Raw genomic sequence first — 19,502 nt, 5'->3', positions numbered from 1 at the left:
CTGTTTTCCTGAACGCAGTTATGCAGAGGCAAGAGATTAAACGACAAAAGAACTTGAGCATTGTGCAGTAATGGCTCGTGCGACACAACAGTCGACTAACTGTGCAATAATTACAGTTTAAAAACATTCGATTTGATGAGATTGATCAATCCCACCATGAATCGAATGGGATTGTGATCATGTTGTTGTTGTTCTCAATAGAATAAAAAATGGTTTGTAAAACCAATGAAATTATGAGATATATAATGGATTATTAACTGCAGACAGTGACCTTCCGGTCTCGTCGACCTTCCGGTCTCGTCAGTGCAGTGTTTACACTGGAATGGCCATGAAGGTATATACCTCCATGTGACATTTTCCTATCTGCGGTACTTAAGCACCAAAAATAATACTACTGCCAACCTTGCCAAAGTGCTTAAACTGCAAGCAGTGAGCTTTGCGCAATGCATAGCAAGGTGCCCCCAGTAAAGTGCTCAATCGGCGTAAGCCAAGAGCGTCAATGGTTTTATTAATGGATTATTAGTTTTATTAATGGATTATTATGTGCTCATAATATTTACTTATAAATTTAATAAATGAGTTTTACGGTATGACAGTATTGGCACCATGTATGAATTACTTCATCACAACACATTGACTTAAAAACTAATTTAAGTTTTCAACAAAGTTCAAACCTCCAGTGGAAGCCAAAGCATGACCATAACGACCTTCATTCATATCAACGCTGTTGTACCATTTGTCTTCAACAATGTTGTAACTTTCACATGAAGTCAAACCAGTCTTAAAACTTTTCCTGCCACCAACAGTAAAGATGGAATCTGTTCATGTATAAACAATGGTTCTCCTCAATGGTAATTTTGTTTAGAATAATATATTAAATAAATAATAGAAAATTAAATAGATTTATTTTTTTCATAATTACTGCCCAAAAGAATACAAATTTTATATTAAACAATGCAAACAAATTTTGTTATGTATAAACGCTGGAATTAAAGCATAATTAAAATCCTGTTATTTTGTATTACATAACAATCAGAAACAAACCAATAATTTATGTTGCTATTCTTATTGATTCAAAGGTCTTCAAAAAAAAAAACCTTGATTAACTTTGATTATTTTCTGGAAGTAGGTAGGAACGAAAAACTCATTGAGTTAAGTGGACACCTTCGTTAACAAAAACTTATTCAATATTCATTCAACGCCACGTGTGAGTATAATGATTACGCTTGCTACTTCTCTGGAAAGGATTTCCTGGAGGAGGAAAATGAGAGATGGCACAAGGTTTTCCACAATAAAAGCGGACGACGAGAAAATAAAAATTATGTTTATACTTTATGAATAACGCAGAAAGCCTCATGAAGTGAAAAATGCTTGGTCTTGCGTATAAAGCGCTTGATCAATGTATATGAACTTGTTTGGCTCAGGGGTGGTTTAAGCAACACACAAAGTGCTTCAAAATTGTTTGCGTTTATAAAAAATTCCTTTGCTTTGGTCTTCTTTTGAGTTCAACTTTTCATTTCAGGAAATTCCTTTAGCAGATTTGTTTCAAATATTACTAATTTATAACTATTTGATCACCTTTCAGCAAAAGCAATCAAACTTTGTTTTCAACAAAATAGGCCTGTTGCAATATTGCAGATCAGTGGGGTTCAATTTAATTTTGTCCTTGGCTATTTGGAACCTTATTTGCGCTCTAGTGATGATGCTCACTTAAAGTAGCGATTCTGAATCCATAATTAGGTTATTTAAATCTGTTTTATTATGCTAGTCAATTTGACAAGTATGGTCGAGGCGATGTATCAACATGAGTATAAGATAGTCACACGGTTTATAAAAACTTTCATCTTGGACCTAATTTGTTCTGCAGCAGAGTAAAAGTAAATCACTACAGCAAGCATTTAAAATATCCTTTTGATATAAACATAAGTTAACATCTTATTGTAAGTCCCATGAAAATTGTTTTCGTACTCCACAGAAATTTTTTGCATGCTCGCTACAATCGTTCAGATAAACTTTATGCCACTAAGCTGGATGTCGAGTTTATTGATTTGCAGAATGTTTTACAAATCTTTTTTCTCTTTTTCAGTTTATTGTCATTATTTAACATAAGGTGACATAGACATATAAAACTCTCCACTTTATTGTTGATATATTAATATGCGTATTGGATCCTATGCGTTGCTCTCAGCGCTTTGCGATCGCAGCCGTACGGACGGGTACATTGTTACACCGACTCCATTTCTTCAATGTTTAGTGCTAAGCAAGAACACAGCTTGGTGCTAATTTTATAACATCTCAGACACGACCCGACAAGGTATAGAACTCACGTCTACCGATCAAGAGGTGGGCATTCTATTCACTACACCACCAAGCCAGCGTTGTTAACACATATAACAATGTTTTGAAGGCTAAATCGCCTGCAGTGTCAATTTATGTTATTGAAGAATGTAGAGTGTACCAGGCTGTGACGTCATAATTTCACTAGCATCTATGCAAAACTAAAATAGGTTGGTGAAAATGGCTGACAAAGGCAGCGCCCTTCATTAGTTAAGTTTGTCCTGATACCGTCCGGCCCTGTTTTCTGTTATTGGTTAAAGACGTTCGCACGTTCGACGTTAGTGAAAAACTGACAATCGCTGACAAAGGCAGCGCCCTTTTCTTACTATGTGCTGAAACGTATTTTAGAGATCACCTTAATTAAATACGAGAGCATCGTGATGCTTATTATCAGCATTATTAAGTGCGAGAGGCAAACCATTTTAAAATTTTGTTTTAAAGCATATTATTCAACAAGTGCGCAAAAATAACAACTTTTAAAGTTGTACAAACTTCGTTAAGTTACAATTAGGCCTAACTTGTCTAAAAAATAAGATCGGACGAGATATGAAAAAGCGGCTATCACGCGAATGTCGTAATCAATGAAAAAACTCATCAAACATCAACCTTGAAAATTTAATCAACGATAGTGAAATTGTTGAGCGAGCAAAATTAAACGCAAACATTGGCGAGCATGTGGCATTCCGGACCAAACTTCCAAACAAACCAAAGTAATTTCATCAAACATCAACCTATAAAACATAAACGCTTGATAGTGAAATTTGCGTAAAAAAGTTGTTGAGCGAGTGAAATGAAGATGAAACATTAGCGAAGATGTGGCACTCCAGACCGCACTTGTGTGATGCGCATTACATGCGCACTCGACGTTCATCGTTGTTACTATTCATCACTGTTACTATTCATCACTTTTGTCACAAACATGAGTTCATCTACAAGTTATGGGACCAACTTAAATTGAATCTGAGCTCAAGTGGATTCTTACCATTGCAAACCACAGAAGCAGCTCCCAATCTAAGAACATTTGTGGAAGCAAGTTGAGTCCAACCAGATTCTTCATCATTTAACTTGAATCTTTCAATCACTTTAGTTTCATTTCCACCGATAACAAAAACCTCACTTTTATGACTAACAGCTGATCCGCCTAAGTGCTCAAAGTTTGTGTTCTGAAGAAACATAAATTGTTATGAATCAAATATAGTTATTACTATCTGAAGCCTTTACAAATTGTTTTGACGTAACAGATCATCAGAAGGTCTTATTCAAATAGAATTAAATTATTTAGATTCTATTTGAATAAGATTCTATTTGAATAAAATTAGATTTAATAGAATTAGATTCTATTTGAATAAGACCTTCTGATGATCCGTTAGGTGAAACAATTTGTAAAGGCTTCAGATAGTAATAAGCTAATAACTATATTTGATTTAATTTGCTCTGCTTTGCATTTTTGCTTAGCATTGAGCACTTTTTGTAGTATTAATAGTTTTCATTGTTTTTAAATTGTTATGAATGTGCAAGATCAACAACTTCAGGATTTCATAAGACTTGCTTGAATGTTCGACATAATTTCACATCAATTGTGAAACGTCGAGTGCAAACATTGCAACTGCATGTGATGCATTTGCTGAAGAGCAAGATATCACAAACACAAAAACATTTAAATATTAACAACTTGGAGCTCACCACTCATAGTACAACAATAGTTTTCGTTTAGAGCGCACACCATCAAACAATAAATGCACTCATCCTAGTAACAATAAACGCAAAAACTTTTAATGTTTTACCAGGAAGTCAGTTGCTTCTTTCTTTCTTACGTCATACTTCCACACATTCTTTTTATAAAACGCAAGAAATTGATTCCTCGATTCTGAAACAAACAAAAAAGGAATAAGTTAAAAATATTTAAGAATAATCAGCGTGTCTACACGATTTTACAGCAAGTCCAGAACAAGAACCCGCAAGCTTGACAGTCACACATTGACATTCACGCATTCACACATCATCAGCTCGTGGTCTACGACTTCTCATTACATGCGAGATTGCAAGCGTGCTCTTGCATATAGTGCAGGCCCTTAGGGGAATCTTTAGGTTAAACGTGTTACACGTTGTTTTTTTGCATATTTTTGCAGTTGATCAACCCAACTTTGATTTTAGTGGGTGCCGCAACTTTTTGGGTCACGTGATCACCCCCAAATCGGGGATTTCCCCATAAATCACGTTTCAGCTCTTTTTACGTCATTTTTGTGCAATTACATATTTGATTTTTCTATATTTTAACTTAAAAAGCACATACAAATAAGTGAGACAAAATAATCACAAAATAATTTGATGGATGACGTCATTGTGACGTCATCACATATATTTTTTTGCTTTTTTAACCTATTTTAGTCGTTTGCTGTTGGTTTTAGTTGGAGTACCGGTTACTAAAACCATTTCACAATTCCTAAAAGTAGTTTCGTCATGATTGCATTTTTTATGACGTCATCATTACATTATTAAAACTAGACAACTTCAAATTCAGGAACCAAAGGTAAGTTTATTCCGAAAAAAGCGATCAAATACTCTCATTATAAGTTTTGCAAATGCTTAAAATTTTACAATTGCAAGCAATAACAATAATTCCAGTACAGTATGACGCAATAACGACGTCATCAAGGGAATAACCAGAAGAGCAGCTACCAGGAATGAATTTCCCTTTTGGTCATGCCACTTTAAAATTTAAAATAATATGTAGGCCTAATTATGATCTACAAATCAAATTAATACACGACCCCAGATGATGCAATGTCAGAGTCTTAATAACACTGTTAATTCAAGATGAAAAAACTAGCGGTTTTCGATGTTAAATTCCTACCATACGTAATTTGATGTTAAAAAAATTCGTGTACGACAAGTTTTTTCAAGTTACAAGATAGAGTTTAGAAAGCCAAAAGCATTTCTTGAATGATCAGTGTGGATTGGAGATGAAACGTCAATGTGGATTGAAGATGAAACATCAGAGAGGATTGGATATTTTGTGGTCGAATTGCATGTTTCGTACTCGCATGAACAAAGACTTGTGCATTTTATGGATTTTTTCTTACAGGAACATCGAGAGCCACAAGTAGACTGAGAAAACGGAACAAGCTGATTTGCATCATTATGTTTCCAACCCCAAGCTAAAGGAGAAGGTGGTTGCTGAACATTTACGAGGCTTGATTTCCGTATTTCAGCTTGATGTATCGCTCTGCGTGTATGTTGCATCAGAGCAGCTGACGTTGGTGGCAGCTTTTCAATAGTGCAACCATTGGTAAACATCATATAACGGCATTCGTCTACATCCGTGATAGTAGGACCATTGCCATAAAGAGCTATGACATACTTTTGTATGTCATTTATAGAACTAGGTGAGCTTGAGAAATTCAGAGAGTTAAATAAGCCACACATTGCGGTAAGATTAAGCATCCAACAATCCCAAGCCTTTTTTTCCAAAGACGAAAACGAAACAGTACCACAGATTGTGATAGCATAAAACAAAGGTAAAGAAGCGCAAATCATCGGAGATTGAGGTAAAGATGAAACAATATCATGGATTGGAATGAAGCGAGTTTTTTCTCCAACTCCAAATTCAACCCATAGTTTACAGATTTCTAACTTGTCAAAACACGAAATTGCAATAATTACCACATTAGTATCTACTGTTTTGACTATGGCATCAGATTTTCCATGTTTCACATGGAGAAACATACGGGTGTCTGCCTCTTCGTGATCACATTGGGAAACCTCAGACATGTCCAATGTTTGATTGTTAAGAGCTGTATCAAACGATGTTACAACAATCGTAAACAAGTTTGGATCGACTGAAGTTATCACAGCTTGTTGAACCAGTTGATATAACGCAGTTTTGTTGCTGTCATTTCCCAAAAACTCAGACTAGTTGAGAGGAAGACGAGTATTAGTTGTGACAGCCACGTAACATCCAGACCCTGTTTCTTGCAGAAGATAAGCCTCAAATAGCTACTGCCATCACAGAACATGCCAGCAGTGTGATGTCAGCCGATTATGAAGTAGTGAAAGAATCTGCCTCGAAAACCGATCACTACGTCCTTGATGGAGGGTTCTTGTTGCATCGAGTGCCATTGAAACTGGAGACAGTTATGGGTCTATTGCACAGTCGTATGCAAATTTTACCATTCGTCATTATCGCTTAGCAACGGTGGTCTTTGGTGGATATGGTGGTCCGTCTATCAAAGACGATACCCATCAAAGACGCGGCATGAACGTCCACCCGATTGTTCACTTTACTGTAGACACCAAGTTCATTGGAAAGAAGGAGCAGTTCTTGCCTCGAGCTTCCAACAAGGAAGGATTAATTTCTGCTCAACTGAGGAATAGAAGCTGCAATGTGAGGAACGCTCCAGGTGATGCAGATGTTGACATCGTCAAGACGGCAGATGGACAGCCCTCATCGACATAGTACGACTTTAATTGGTGAAGACACGGACCTTTTAATATTGATACTACGCTATGCTGACACTGACCCAGACATTAAAGACCTCTACTTCCGCTCCGAAAAGGCTTACGCAACCAAGATACACGACATCAACAAACTTAAAGCAATCATCGTACCAGACATAATTATGCTCACAACTCCTCTTCATTCATGCATTCACCGGTTGTGATTCAACGTCAAGGATATTTGGTATCGGGAAGAAGACGCTTTCAAGAAACTAGTGAAAAGTCAACCAATATAATCAAAGAATGTGCAAATTGCTTTATTCTCCCAAATCAGACAGACCACATCATCTTGGAAACAAAGCTATGACCGTTACGTTTGGCAACGATGGCAGTAGTAACCTAGAAACACAGCGATACAATACATTGGTCAAGAAAATTAAAACAGCCAAATCCATTGTTCACCCTGAACTTTTGCCATCTACATCATCCTATACCAAATTCCACTGCCTCAGAGTTTACTACCAGATTATGGTCAGGATGGGTAGGCTACTGAAGATGGTATGGATGCTCTAGACTGGGGATGGAAAGTAGACAATAATCAGATGGTTCCAATCATGACGGACATGAAAGCTGCCCGGACAACCTACTGAAAATGATCACTGCATTTGCGAATCGTGTTCACCTCACTGTAGTTGCCGGAGATATGTGCTACCATACCATGCTGGATGTGGACCATGCCAAACTGGTTCATGTGTCCATACAGCAATCACATAATTACAGACGATGACATCGAGAGTGACAGCGATGAGCATTAGTAATACTTGATCCATTTGCTTTCTTTACGCTGATTATGTCAAGAGTCTACATGACCACATCGTATGAGCTCTTTATGCCTGCTCAGTTAACATAAATATATATAGAAATCCCTGTGATAGAAATTTACTGGGTTTTTTAATAAACAATACATTGTTATTGTACATTTTTAATTGTTTTGGCAGCCATCTTGGATTGCCATATTGAATTTATAGGCTATCAGATAATTTAACAATTCTGAGAATGGTCTCATTGACTTCACAAGGTATAAAAACCTAGATATAGACACCAAAACTACACGTTTTGGTCATATGATAACCTAGTTATGACCAATTTACTGTTATTTTAATGATTTGGCGGCCATCTTGGTTTGCCATATTGAATTTATAGGCCATCAGATAATTCAACAATTCTAATAATAGTCTCATTGACTTCACAGGGTATAAAAACCTAGATATAGACACCAAAACTACATGTTTTGGTCATATGATGACCTAGTTATGGTCAATTTACTATGTTATTTTAATGGTTTAGCGGCCATCTTGGATTGCCATATTGAATTTATAGGCTATCAGATAATTTAACAATTCTGAGAATGGTCTCATTGACTTCACGGGGTATAAAAACCTAGATATAGACACCAAAACTACATGTTTTGGTCATATGATAACCTAGTTATGGTCAATTTACTGTTATTTTAATGGTTTGGCGGCCATCTTGGTTTGCCATATTGAATTTATAGGCTATCAGATAATTTAACAATTCTGAGAATGGTCTCATTGACTTCACAGGGTATAAAAACCTAGATATAGACACCAAAACTACATGTTTTGGTCATATGATGATTGAGTTATGGTCAATTTACTGTTTTGTTCAATGGTTTGGCGGCCATCTTGGAAGCTATCTTGAAAATAACCACTTTCCGGAAGTTGGATTCCTTAACCTTTTGAATATGTTAGTACTGACACTCAATACTAATCAAATCAGTTGAAAAACCATTGGTAACTTATTGTAACCAAAAAGGTAACACCAACAACAAACAAGCGACTACAATAAGAAAAAAACAAGCAAAAAATTAATACATGACGTCACAATGACGTCATTAATAACATAATTTTGTGTCATTTTTATCTCGTGTATTTTGTAGTGGCAGTCAGTCCAAATGTAAAAAAATAACGTATCTAATTGCATAAAAATGCCGTGAAAAGAGCTCAAAATTGACTTGGGGGGAATCCCCGATTTGGGGGTGATCACGTGACCCAAAAAGTTGCGGCACCCACTAAAATTGAAGTTAGATTCATCAACTACAAAAAAATGCAAAAAAACAACGTGTAACACGTTTAGCCTAAAGATCCTCATTTTTGCCCCTAAGGGCCTGCACTAATACTGCATTCTAAGGAAGTTTTATCACTGCACATTTTCTAAAAAAACAGTTACATAATACCATGTGGCATGAAAACTACAAAATTGCAAGCTTAAGCAAAAGCGGCTTTTCCGGTTACATCGCTCTTTGTTTTGCTTACTACACGTCACAGCTTCGTTTAGGCTATTGTGCAAAGTCCAATTTTTTTTGTGAAAACTGAAGAAAGGCGATGATAACCAATCAAGTTGCATTTTGATAAGATAAAGTAAAACAGATGAAAACTACTAAAAAAAAAAAAATACTTGAAAAAATGTTTTGAAGCCAGTCAAAGTGCTTCATAGATTAGTTAAGATTAGTTATCAAGAAACCGATGTCATGTCAATGTGCATTGCATATTATGTTATGCAGGAATGAGGAAATTAACTTTCTCAAAATTTGCGTTGAATTGTTTTTGCTTCCTCTGAAATCGCACTTTTGTCATTGTTATAATAATTATTAAAAACTTTTGCAAACCACTTTTGCTTTCTTGCTTTTGGCATTTTGTTTTCTTGCGATCTTAACCGTCCATCTACCTCAAAATAGCAGGTCTTGTGTTATATTTAGAGAAGTTGGCATATCCATGTTGATGTAGGTCTACAAGCAATCACTGATAGTTTGACGTACTAGCGATTTTCTGCAAATGGTCTCATGTCTCACTGCTAATACTCATGTTCACTGCCAGTGGTGTACGCAGAGGGGGCCATTGCGCCATGCCTCAATTCATTCTATAATGTTGATTTTTTTGCGTTGTTGTCATTGTGTAGTGCAAACATGTTACTGTTCAAGAGTGGTTTTGGGTAGCAAGGCCATATTAACCGCCTCTCGTACCCAAGGGGCAAGGGGTACGACTATTCAGGGGCCCACTCATTTCATTTTGTTTAATGCTTTTTTGGCTATTTGAAATGAACAAAAATTGTAAATCAGGGGCGTGCAACTGTTTATCGCAATGGGCCACAACGTACAATTATAATGATGCTGAGGGCCAGTCTATCGAATAACACATGAATTTATATGAACAATTTATTTAATGGAAAAGTACACACAATCAAGTTACACATTGAGTGAGTGATCAATGAGATGTCTGATATCTTCTCTGTCCAGAGATCTTGCCAATGTCAGCTTTGACGGAAGAAGTGGCAACTCGAAGTTGACTTGACAAGTGCTCATCTGTAAGCTGATTCCTGCATTTTGTCTTGAACAGCTTCATTTTTTAAAAGAACTGCTCACAGCAGTATGTGCTTCTTAATAGAGAGATCATTTTTTTAGCGTGATTTTCTAGATTTGTGTAATCGCTTGATATTGTACTCTTTCATTACTGCTATAGTGTTTTGACAAATCAAGCAAACAACATCTTGATTGTGTTGAACAACGAAGTAATTTATACACCACTCATTGTTGAACTTCCGCCTTTCATAATCAACCTTCCTTTTCTTACTTGTAGACATTTTTACTATGCTAAGCTTTTTGTAGAATAAATATTAATATATTCACCACACTGCACCCATAAAGTAAGATTTATGTTACTGAATCATTGCCAGAAGAACAAGGCGGTTTTCCACAATGCTTACTAATGACGCAACAATAATGCTAATGATGTAATAATGCTAAAAGTCAATAATGCTAATGATGACGTTACAAATAACAACATCCTCCGATCTAACAGTGAAAAGTATTTAAAAATAATGGGCTACTTGAAGAATGTGCGGGCCACGTAAATGGGTACCGCGGGCCGTGCTTTGGCCCGCGGGCCGTATGTTGCACGCCTCTGTTGTAAATATTGCTACAGAAACTCGATATTCAATAGCTTTAATCACGCAAGGCCCTATTTACCTCTTCCAAAACCTCAGTTAGTGGGCTCACATTATGTTTAGGGGCCCACCTATATTTATATTTAACTTGGTGCAACGTTTTTCGGTAATTTTATATAAACACTGCGAAAATACTGTTACAAAACCTCGACACTTTATGGCTTAGACTGCATCCATCTGTTTTTTATTGTTGATGATCATTTGGAATAACTATTTGAAATAAGCAAAACCAGTAATTCTACGTTATTTTGCCGGAGTTTACAGAAGAAATAATAACTAACTACACTCTCGCTTTCTTGAAAATTGTCTTTCAAGGGTTGATAGCATAAGACTTGTCCAAAATTAAATGCTCATGAAACGACGAAGGTGTTCAATAATAGCATCCAGAAGCGTTGACACGGACTATCCACCACAAAGGATACTTTTGCATTCGGGATGATTTTTTTAATTCAAAAACTCTTTAGGAGGGAGGGGGGTCGCATACTGAAGGAAACTCCATGTCGCCAAATTTTTTTTTAACTACCTTGTTTGAATAGGCTGTTTTGCATTCAACTCAGAGTCTTATTTTTGTTTTTTCAAAATAAACGCTCCGTCAATCTTTTCCCTAGTTTTTGGTTTTGTATTTCAAAAGTGATGCAATTACACGCTTTAGAGACGGTCTTTTTCATTGCCTAATTGTCCTCTGAAAATGGTTTGAAAAGTCTTTTAGATATATTAGTTAAGCTCCATAGCCCTTTGCATTGTTATGTGGTCAAAAATGGAGTCCCAGCAGATTGTGGAGTCAGCCTGATATTTTTGATCCGAACTCACAAGCAATGGTTTGAAAAAGATTTTAGGCACCTTTACGAAAATTAGAGACCCACTAGTAAATTTCGGAGGGGGGGGCGAGATGGTGCTCACACTGTCCTGTCGGTTAGGCCTTCTTTTACGTTATACTGTAGGGTATAATTTAGAGTGCGATAAATTTGGTTTAAACAACCTACCGTAATAAATTGCATTCGATATTTATAGTTTTTACAGAGAGGTTCGATTTATTCTTTAGTCTAAAAATATTGCCTGTTAATATTGAACTATCAGTTTTTGCTTATCCGTTTAAGCCTACCATCATGCTTTTGATATTTACATATCTAATAATACAATCCAAAGCTACTCTTGATACAAAATGTCAAATTACGGTATATCGAACGCTCTCCTCCGCCAGTAAGAATATTCTGTGTACCCCACTGAACGTACCTTTTTAACACTATAGTGGTTCATTGAGTTGAGTAAGCTAACTACGTCGTGTACGTAAAACATTGTATGCGAGTGTTATATCACATTTTTTGTTTTCAATACAAAATCTATTAAAATAAGTAAACTAGTTGCTTCAAACTAAAAAATTATCATCAATGCTAGCTGAGTATGGTAAGCTAATCTTACACAATATGACTTAGTGGCTATTATTATTAGCACATGGGAGTCAATTCGTTTCGATTTAAAATAAATTTCGAATGCTGTTCGTTTAATTCGGTAGCAAGGAAATCAATAAATGCTCGTCTATCACTAATTACTATGCTCTTCAGGACAATAGTTGATTTTGCAATTATGACTCAATAATGATTTTAACTTTTCTCGCGGGCTTTTCTCTGGTCTGTAAAACACGGTATAATTTTTTTAATAATGCAAGTTGAATTGATACGATTTCTGTGGGTCCGTGTGCCAAAAATAACACATTGTGAAGCAACAGGCGCGGGCCATACAAATACGTATCGCGGGCCGGACGTCAGACATCCCTGTTTTAGGGTCATGTAACAGCTAGTAGCCTACTGGACTTTGGTTAGCACTATTTCCATGACAAATTTGATTGGACAATATTTATTGATTTATTAACCTTTATAATACAATTTGGGTAGAGAGTTAACTCTTTTAAACCATAAACAGACATAACTAAGCAACAACACTACATTTAACATTATAAAAACAAAAAACAACAAGCGAACGTTTTCGGCTAATCATATAGCCCTTTTCAAGCCTATAAGAAAAAATACATTATTACAAGAAATGCTAAAGAATCATATAGTATCACAGCAAAAATATGGTCAAATCTAAACATTTGAGAAACTGCCCCGCTCAAACAAAATGATAACTGAAAATTACACAACACAACGGGTCAAGTATTTCAGAGGTAAAATTAATTGCTTGTTCAGACAAGGATTCAGGCAGATTACGCAAGAAAGACAGAAGCACAAGAGATAGTGGCACAAAACCAAAGTAATGCGAAAAGCACAAGGCGTGACAATTCAATCAAAAAACTGTTAAAAGGTAAGAAGCTCAGCAAGCAAATAATTGTCTGTTGAGCCCTGGGTTTAAAGATTTGATGATCAATGCCTCATGAATTCTGGAAAATCTATTAACCTTTATTCTATTAACCTCTATTAACCTTTAGGAAAATCACACAGATATTTTTAGACGTTGGGAGTCACTGAACAGACAATTCGAATTGTATGACCTTCCTCAATTTGCGCTGGATCAATGTAAAAAATCAAAAAAAATCCAATCTTTGATTTGTGACATCAATAAACACACGATTTAAATCATTCGACTCCGCTTTGAATAACTTTCATGAATAATGCGACACAAACTTTGTGGGTCATAAAAGCTGTGGACATTGTGACTCAATGAACAACTCTTACATACAGTACTAAAATTTTAAACTAAAAAAGTTGTCCAAACCTTCCTTTGCTGAAGGAGCGGGAAGAACTTCAGTTGCAGCAGCACGTGGAATTGCAGATAGAAGTAAAATATTTGTACATTCCAATGAAGTCGTAATCAATTCCTGATGAATTGAAAGGAATATTAGCAAATTTACACGCACAAGTTTAGTGTCAATATTTCATTACTTATCAGATAGTTGTTGTTTGTTGTAACATCGGTTTCATAAATTCACATAAAATCATTTGTGAATTAGATTTCAGCACCAAAATTAACGAATGATTGCAGATAAAAATACTTAAGTTCTTCCAGAACAGAAGCTGAATGCTGGAGTGGAGCCATTATTGCTTAGTTTATATTGATTACATCAGTACCTTAGTTTACTGTTTTGTAACGTTGTATTCCAAAACTTCTTGTTTTTGTTATAATTTGTGTTACGTTTCCCATTGCTATGGTGAGCTAAATGTTAAACTTCTTACAATTTCACTTACTTATTGTTGAACAATCTTGTTTAGACTTATACTTGTACATGTATATACTGCAGTACATTATGCTATCTCCTACAAACTTTCAAAGTGATCGTATATATGACTTTAGTGCAGTGCTACTCAAACTTTTTTATGTCGTGTACCGGCTGAGCACCTTCCATCACTTGGCGTCCCGATCAATTTAAAAAAAAAAGACAAGAGCCAAGTCATTATTACTTTTGTAACAAATACACAAAAAACAAGTAACAAAACACTTTTATTAATGGTCTTTCGAATTTTGATGCGAAGTGTGCGCTTGCTTATTTGCAACCAGCTTATCCAATTGCGGTTCAATGGAAGACAATGCTACTCGAAGAGGAGCATGGATATCCAACGCGTTTCTGTGTTTTCCCTTTAAACAGCTCATGGTAGAAAAGCCTGTTTCACATAGATATGTAGAAGGGAATGGAATGAAACACCTGTCACCTCAGTGCTTCCAGCATTACTTTCGTTTGAATCAGAATCATCATGTAGGTCTGAAACTGATTGTCTTTGTTTCATATATTTGTCCATAGGACCACGCTTTGCTATTTGTAAAACTTAGCTGAAACTATACTTTTTATAGGCTAATATGGGCTAACAGCTAACTCATTTTCTAAGAAAGAACAAGGTTTATAGCTTCAACAAATCTATGTAAAAACATGCTCAACTCACTACAATCATCTGATATTTTGAAGTCAGAGTGTGGCCGATCGATTGAGCCTCTCACTTCTCTACTCGTTGCTGGACGCTGCAGGTATAGTCAAGCACGTGGACACAGCACAAACACCCAAAAAGGATGATCATCTAGCATCGAACATTGCGATACTTTGTTGAAATAATGGATAACAATTACGAAATAACATTTCTTTGTGACGTAACTGGAAGTCGTCGTAGTAGCGGGCCACCAAACAGTCTATAGCTGGGAAAGCAGATTGAACATTATCGTTGCCTGAAAATTATTATATAGACGTTCTGACCAACTTAAAACAAATTACGCAATTTACAATGTCTCCTAACTGACCGCGTACCAGTAACCAAGTGCTCGCGTACCGGCAGCCAAGTGCTCGCGTACTGGCACCGGTACGCGTACCGGCGTTTGAGTAGCACTGCTCTAGTGAATAGGCATTGGGAAGCACTGTTTTCATGATATTTTCTTAAAGTCCACTCATCTACAGTATTTTTCCGAGCACAACCATGCCAGTTACAAACATATAAGAAATATCATCAGCAACAACATATGCTCACTGTTACTACTTGTTAGTTAGTGATTACTAATTGTAATATTTGTCAGATTTACCTCTTTCAATGCAACATTTTGCAAGAAACTCCACGATAGTTTTCCAAGTTTAACAAAACTGAAAAGTTCAACCATGTGCTTCTTACGTGTGGTGACGTCATGTTTGACCCAATTTATGAGGGCATGAAAAACATTCTCTTCCGAAGATACCTGAATGACGTCATCAATTACTATTACTGTTACTGTACTTTATCACAAATGAGTATTACGTCACAGAATAAGATGCGACATGTCGAGTCCAAATTTTTCTGCTCAGTTCATAGAATGAAAAGCAAATAATGACCAAGCAAACAAATTACCTGATTTTTAAGTCCAGTACTTGTTAACATTATTTTACATATGGATATGAACGGCAATCACAAATTTTAACTGTTCTGTAAGTATCGCCATTACTAGCCTAAAAAGCTGTTCTTCTGCACTGGTTCAAATCGACTTACATTTAAGTAGAAATCACTTATTGGAGCTTTTATAAATCATGTAAACATCGATATTTTGTGGCGTATTAACTATTTATGCACTCCCTGATTAGTTATTGCTTACTGTGCGTTTACCATGGAGAATAAGCATTTGATATCACGGAGTGGTTTGAATAATGAACGGGCAATGATTATTTGTATGTGACTTTCCGTCTACATTTCTTCACACCCACAGGTAGCATTTGTCTTGATTATATGACTGGCCCAAGAACATGTACACTGCTCACAAATTAAATACCTGGCGAAGAGTCTGGTTCAATTTTGTTTGTGATATTTGTGATTGTCGAATTCTGTTTGGAGTCTTAATTTGAAATAGGCCTACAAACCTTTTTCTCTTCCACTTGCATCACTTCAAACATCACATCTGGTGTCAGCTCTTTGAACTCTTTTCCATCGATGACTGATTCAAAGTTTTCGGCAATGACAAGATTAGCTTTTGCTACAACTTGGTCCAGATCATACATTTTCGAATATTCTTGAATTGTTAAGCAATTCGTCACATCAATTTCATCAAGAAGAAATTCGATGCAATATTGCTTGAGATCTAAACAACAACCAACATCAATAAAAAACTTTATTGTGCAATGAAATCTGTTAAAAAAATTTATGAATAAATAAAACTGCCAACTCCTGCCATGGTATCTTTGCTATGAAATATAAAAACGCAAAACAATGATTGTTTGTTAATGTTTCGAGTTAACCTAGCCGACTGTGACCAAAAATGAGCTCAGGAAAGGAGCCAACACTAACAAGTAAGTTCAATAAAAATTGATGCAAAATTATTCATCAACAAGTTAAAAATTATAACTTCTGCCGTTGTGCGGATGTCTTCGTCACAATCTAAACACAAAAAATATTCAAAAAAACTAATAGCATTAAATGATTAAAGTTATCATAAGCTGTTGTAAAAAACTTTCCTAAAATTCGTAGAACACAAAAAAGATTAATTTAATTTTAAACAATCGTTGACACTTACTTGGAATTTGCAAATAATTTGCAGCTTCAAGCAAATTGTATACGTTTTCACTTGTGACCACCACTTCACAAGTATACATGAAGTTTAAAACAGTTTCCATGGTATCCTCTTTCACTCCGTGGATATTCGCTTTACTTTCATATTTTTCCTTCATCTAACAATTCACAAAATGTACAAAGCTGGGTCATAACATTACGCGTTTACCAAGATTATGATGTTGATGACTAATAAATGAGTTTGTACAAATAAACAATTGGGAGCTGAAAAGAGATGAAAATACCTTTCAGCTTAACTAATAATATCATCTCTAGTCATATTTCAAGTGAAAACAATTTTAATTTACGTTATTACGTTTAATCTGGTTAATTTTGTTTTCCTAACAATGTTCTCAAATCTACATCTGCGTTTACTACATTGAGGAGACTGGTCGAAACAGTGGCGTCTCTGCCCGCAGTCAATGTACTATTGTACTTGTTATATAAAGTGGCTTACACAACAAAATGTCCAGAAACATGCCAATAAATTATCTTTTTTATGCCAGGCCTAGACCGCAATAAACAATTGCTATGTATTTTGTGATTGAATAGTTTTGAAAGAAGTAATAACCGCATTGTTCAATTCTTTATAATTCAGTAAATCTTCATAAAGCCTTTTTTTTTCTATATCACTTCATAAATAGTTTTTTTTTCTTGTTTAGAGTTAGAGTTGCATTGTCAATACCAGGACTGACACTGTTAAACAGGAAAATCTTCTGTACAAATGCACTAAAATTATAATTTCACACTTCAAATCAATTAACATAATATATGTAGCAGCCCAGTGTGTTCACAATTAAAGAATTCCAATATTTAGTTACAATATGGAAAAACAACTTCTTTAGGCTACATAAAAATCCCATACATTGTATTAGGAAAATAAACGATGACAGATTAAATTTCTGAATTATCTACAAAATAAAAAAACGTTGATTCTCAAATTTGGTGCAAGTGATAAACAAAAAAGATTTAGCCTACTACTTTTTCGTAAAACTTTTACATTTTAAATAAAGAAGCAAACAAATTTTGGGCTGTAGTTAGTAACTTATGTGTAACCAGTTTCCCTACTCGCCATCAACAAAGAAACAAATAATATACAAAATTCACCTCTGCAGAGAAAAGCTTTTGATAAAAGGTCGAAAATGCTCCAAGGATACATTTGTGACTGGAAAATTCACCATCTCCAGCAGTCAAAGTGACGTCACAATAACCATTTCCAGATTTTCTTTCTCTATTTTTAACAAATTCAAACAGTTCACACCAAGAAACATCCATCAAAGCAACTAAATTACAATGTAAACAACTGCTGTAAAAATTCATAGAAACCAAAGTACTTTTGAATTTAATAAACTAAAAAAACTTAAGATATTATTTTAATGCAACAATTTTCTGTGGCCATTTTATTTGCAACTGCTTTGAATCCACTGAGGTTTTGTTTTGCTGAAACAAAAAGCTGATTTAAAACATTTCAATAAAAACTAAGAAGAACCAAAAAAACTCCAGATCCATATAGGATTATGTTCAATACAGTGTTACAGACAACTTATTTGGAACAAAAGTTGCCAATTCCAGCATCAGGAAGAAGTGTTGGAAAGAAAAAAAAGGCCTGACACCAGAGAAAATAGCATTGCTATATAATTTACCATTACAAGATTAGTGCATTATGCATAGCCTACAGTTTCCTGTACTTGTATCAACGTTATACATAAAATTCAAGATATACTGTGCATAAAAAGCAGAAGCATTGAATTTACAAATGCTTTCAGTTATACTTAATATAAATATTATGGTGAAAATGATAAAAGGCTTCCATCTGAAACCAAAAGCAATTCAATGCCATTTCTGCTTTACTGAGTTGTCACAAATATCACCACAATAAACCAGTGTGCACAAATGAAAAGGTAAAATATAAAGAAACGTATTTACTCGTTCAATTTGTGCATGATGTCTTCCATGTGAGTGCTTTTAAATTGCTTGAAACCCATTTCCTATGATTCCTCTGCAACATATAATAAACATTGGCTATGATTGTTTTTCAGTACATGGTTGTCACTTAATAAAGCACTGTCACTCACATTTGTTTTAATCTTCATCGACAAACCTTTTTATCCCCAAACCATCTTTAAAAGTTTCAAAACGTTTATTTTTTCAACACAATGTGGATTGATTTTACAATGAAATTTAGTTTAATATGCGACTGGTAATGTTTTAAATGAATTAAGCTAAGCCTGCAATTATACATGTTCAATCAGAATAGTGGCGTGCAAATTCACCATGCTGAAATAACTCATCCTAAAATTGTGTCATGATAAACTTGCAAACACGGGATGAAAAAACGCCTATTAACAAAATATGTAGCAATGCAATGTATCGATAGTAATCTAAATGCCAATTCTATGTTTTGTTATAATTCTTTCTGTGCAGAATTACTCACCTTAGATGTAATTGCAGTAAAAAGTAGATGAGATTTTACAGTATTTGATGAACAGGTGTGGTTGAAAAGAATCAAAGTCTTTTGAAACTTACACTTAGATTACTTTCAAGAACATCATGTAAAAGCTGAACTCATTAAATCAAAAAGATTTGCTCCTGAACATTATATAACTACAGCTGTTGTATTTAAATTGAATGCAATTCTGAAAGTTTGTTCTTAAAACTTTATAAGACCAAAACTACGTTTTTGTTCCTGGTCTTCGAACAACTATCACTTCTCAACCTGAA

At 35.2% G+C, this 19,502-nt stretch overlaps 1 protein-coding gene across 1 annotated transcript; it reads right to left on the bottom strand.

Annotated features, from left to right (window-relative positions):
- Window positions 1-645: 645 nt before the first annotated feature.
- Window positions 646-18,766, bottom strand: LOC145773871 (kelch-like protein 12). Its single transcript, XM_082584992.1, has 9 exons — window positions 18,708-18,766; window positions 17,889-18,012; window positions 16,747-16,900; window positions 16,097-16,314; window positions 15,295-15,444; window positions 13,510-13,612; window positions 4,122-4,204; window positions 3,320-3,500; window positions 646-818 (listed from the first exon to the last, which is right to left on the bottom strand). Exons 1-9 carry the CDS (start codon window positions 18,764-18,766, stop codon window positions 646-648), a joined length of 1,245 nt encoding a protein of 414 aa, XP_082441118.1.
- Between the last annotated feature and the right edge of the window lie 736 nt (window positions 18,767-19,502).

The sequence above is a fragment of the Aplidium turbinatum genome, chromosome 7 (assembly GCF_918807975.1).
Source record: "Aplidium turbinatum chromosome 7, kaAplTurb1.1, whole genome shotgun sequence".
Taxonomy (NCBI): domain Eukaryota; kingdom Metazoa; phylum Chordata; class Ascidiacea; order Aplousobranchia; family Polyclinidae; genus Aplidium; species Aplidium turbinatum.
The sequence above is the reverse complement of the archived record's forward strand: the minus strand, read 5'-3'. Positions and strand labels throughout refer to the sequence as shown.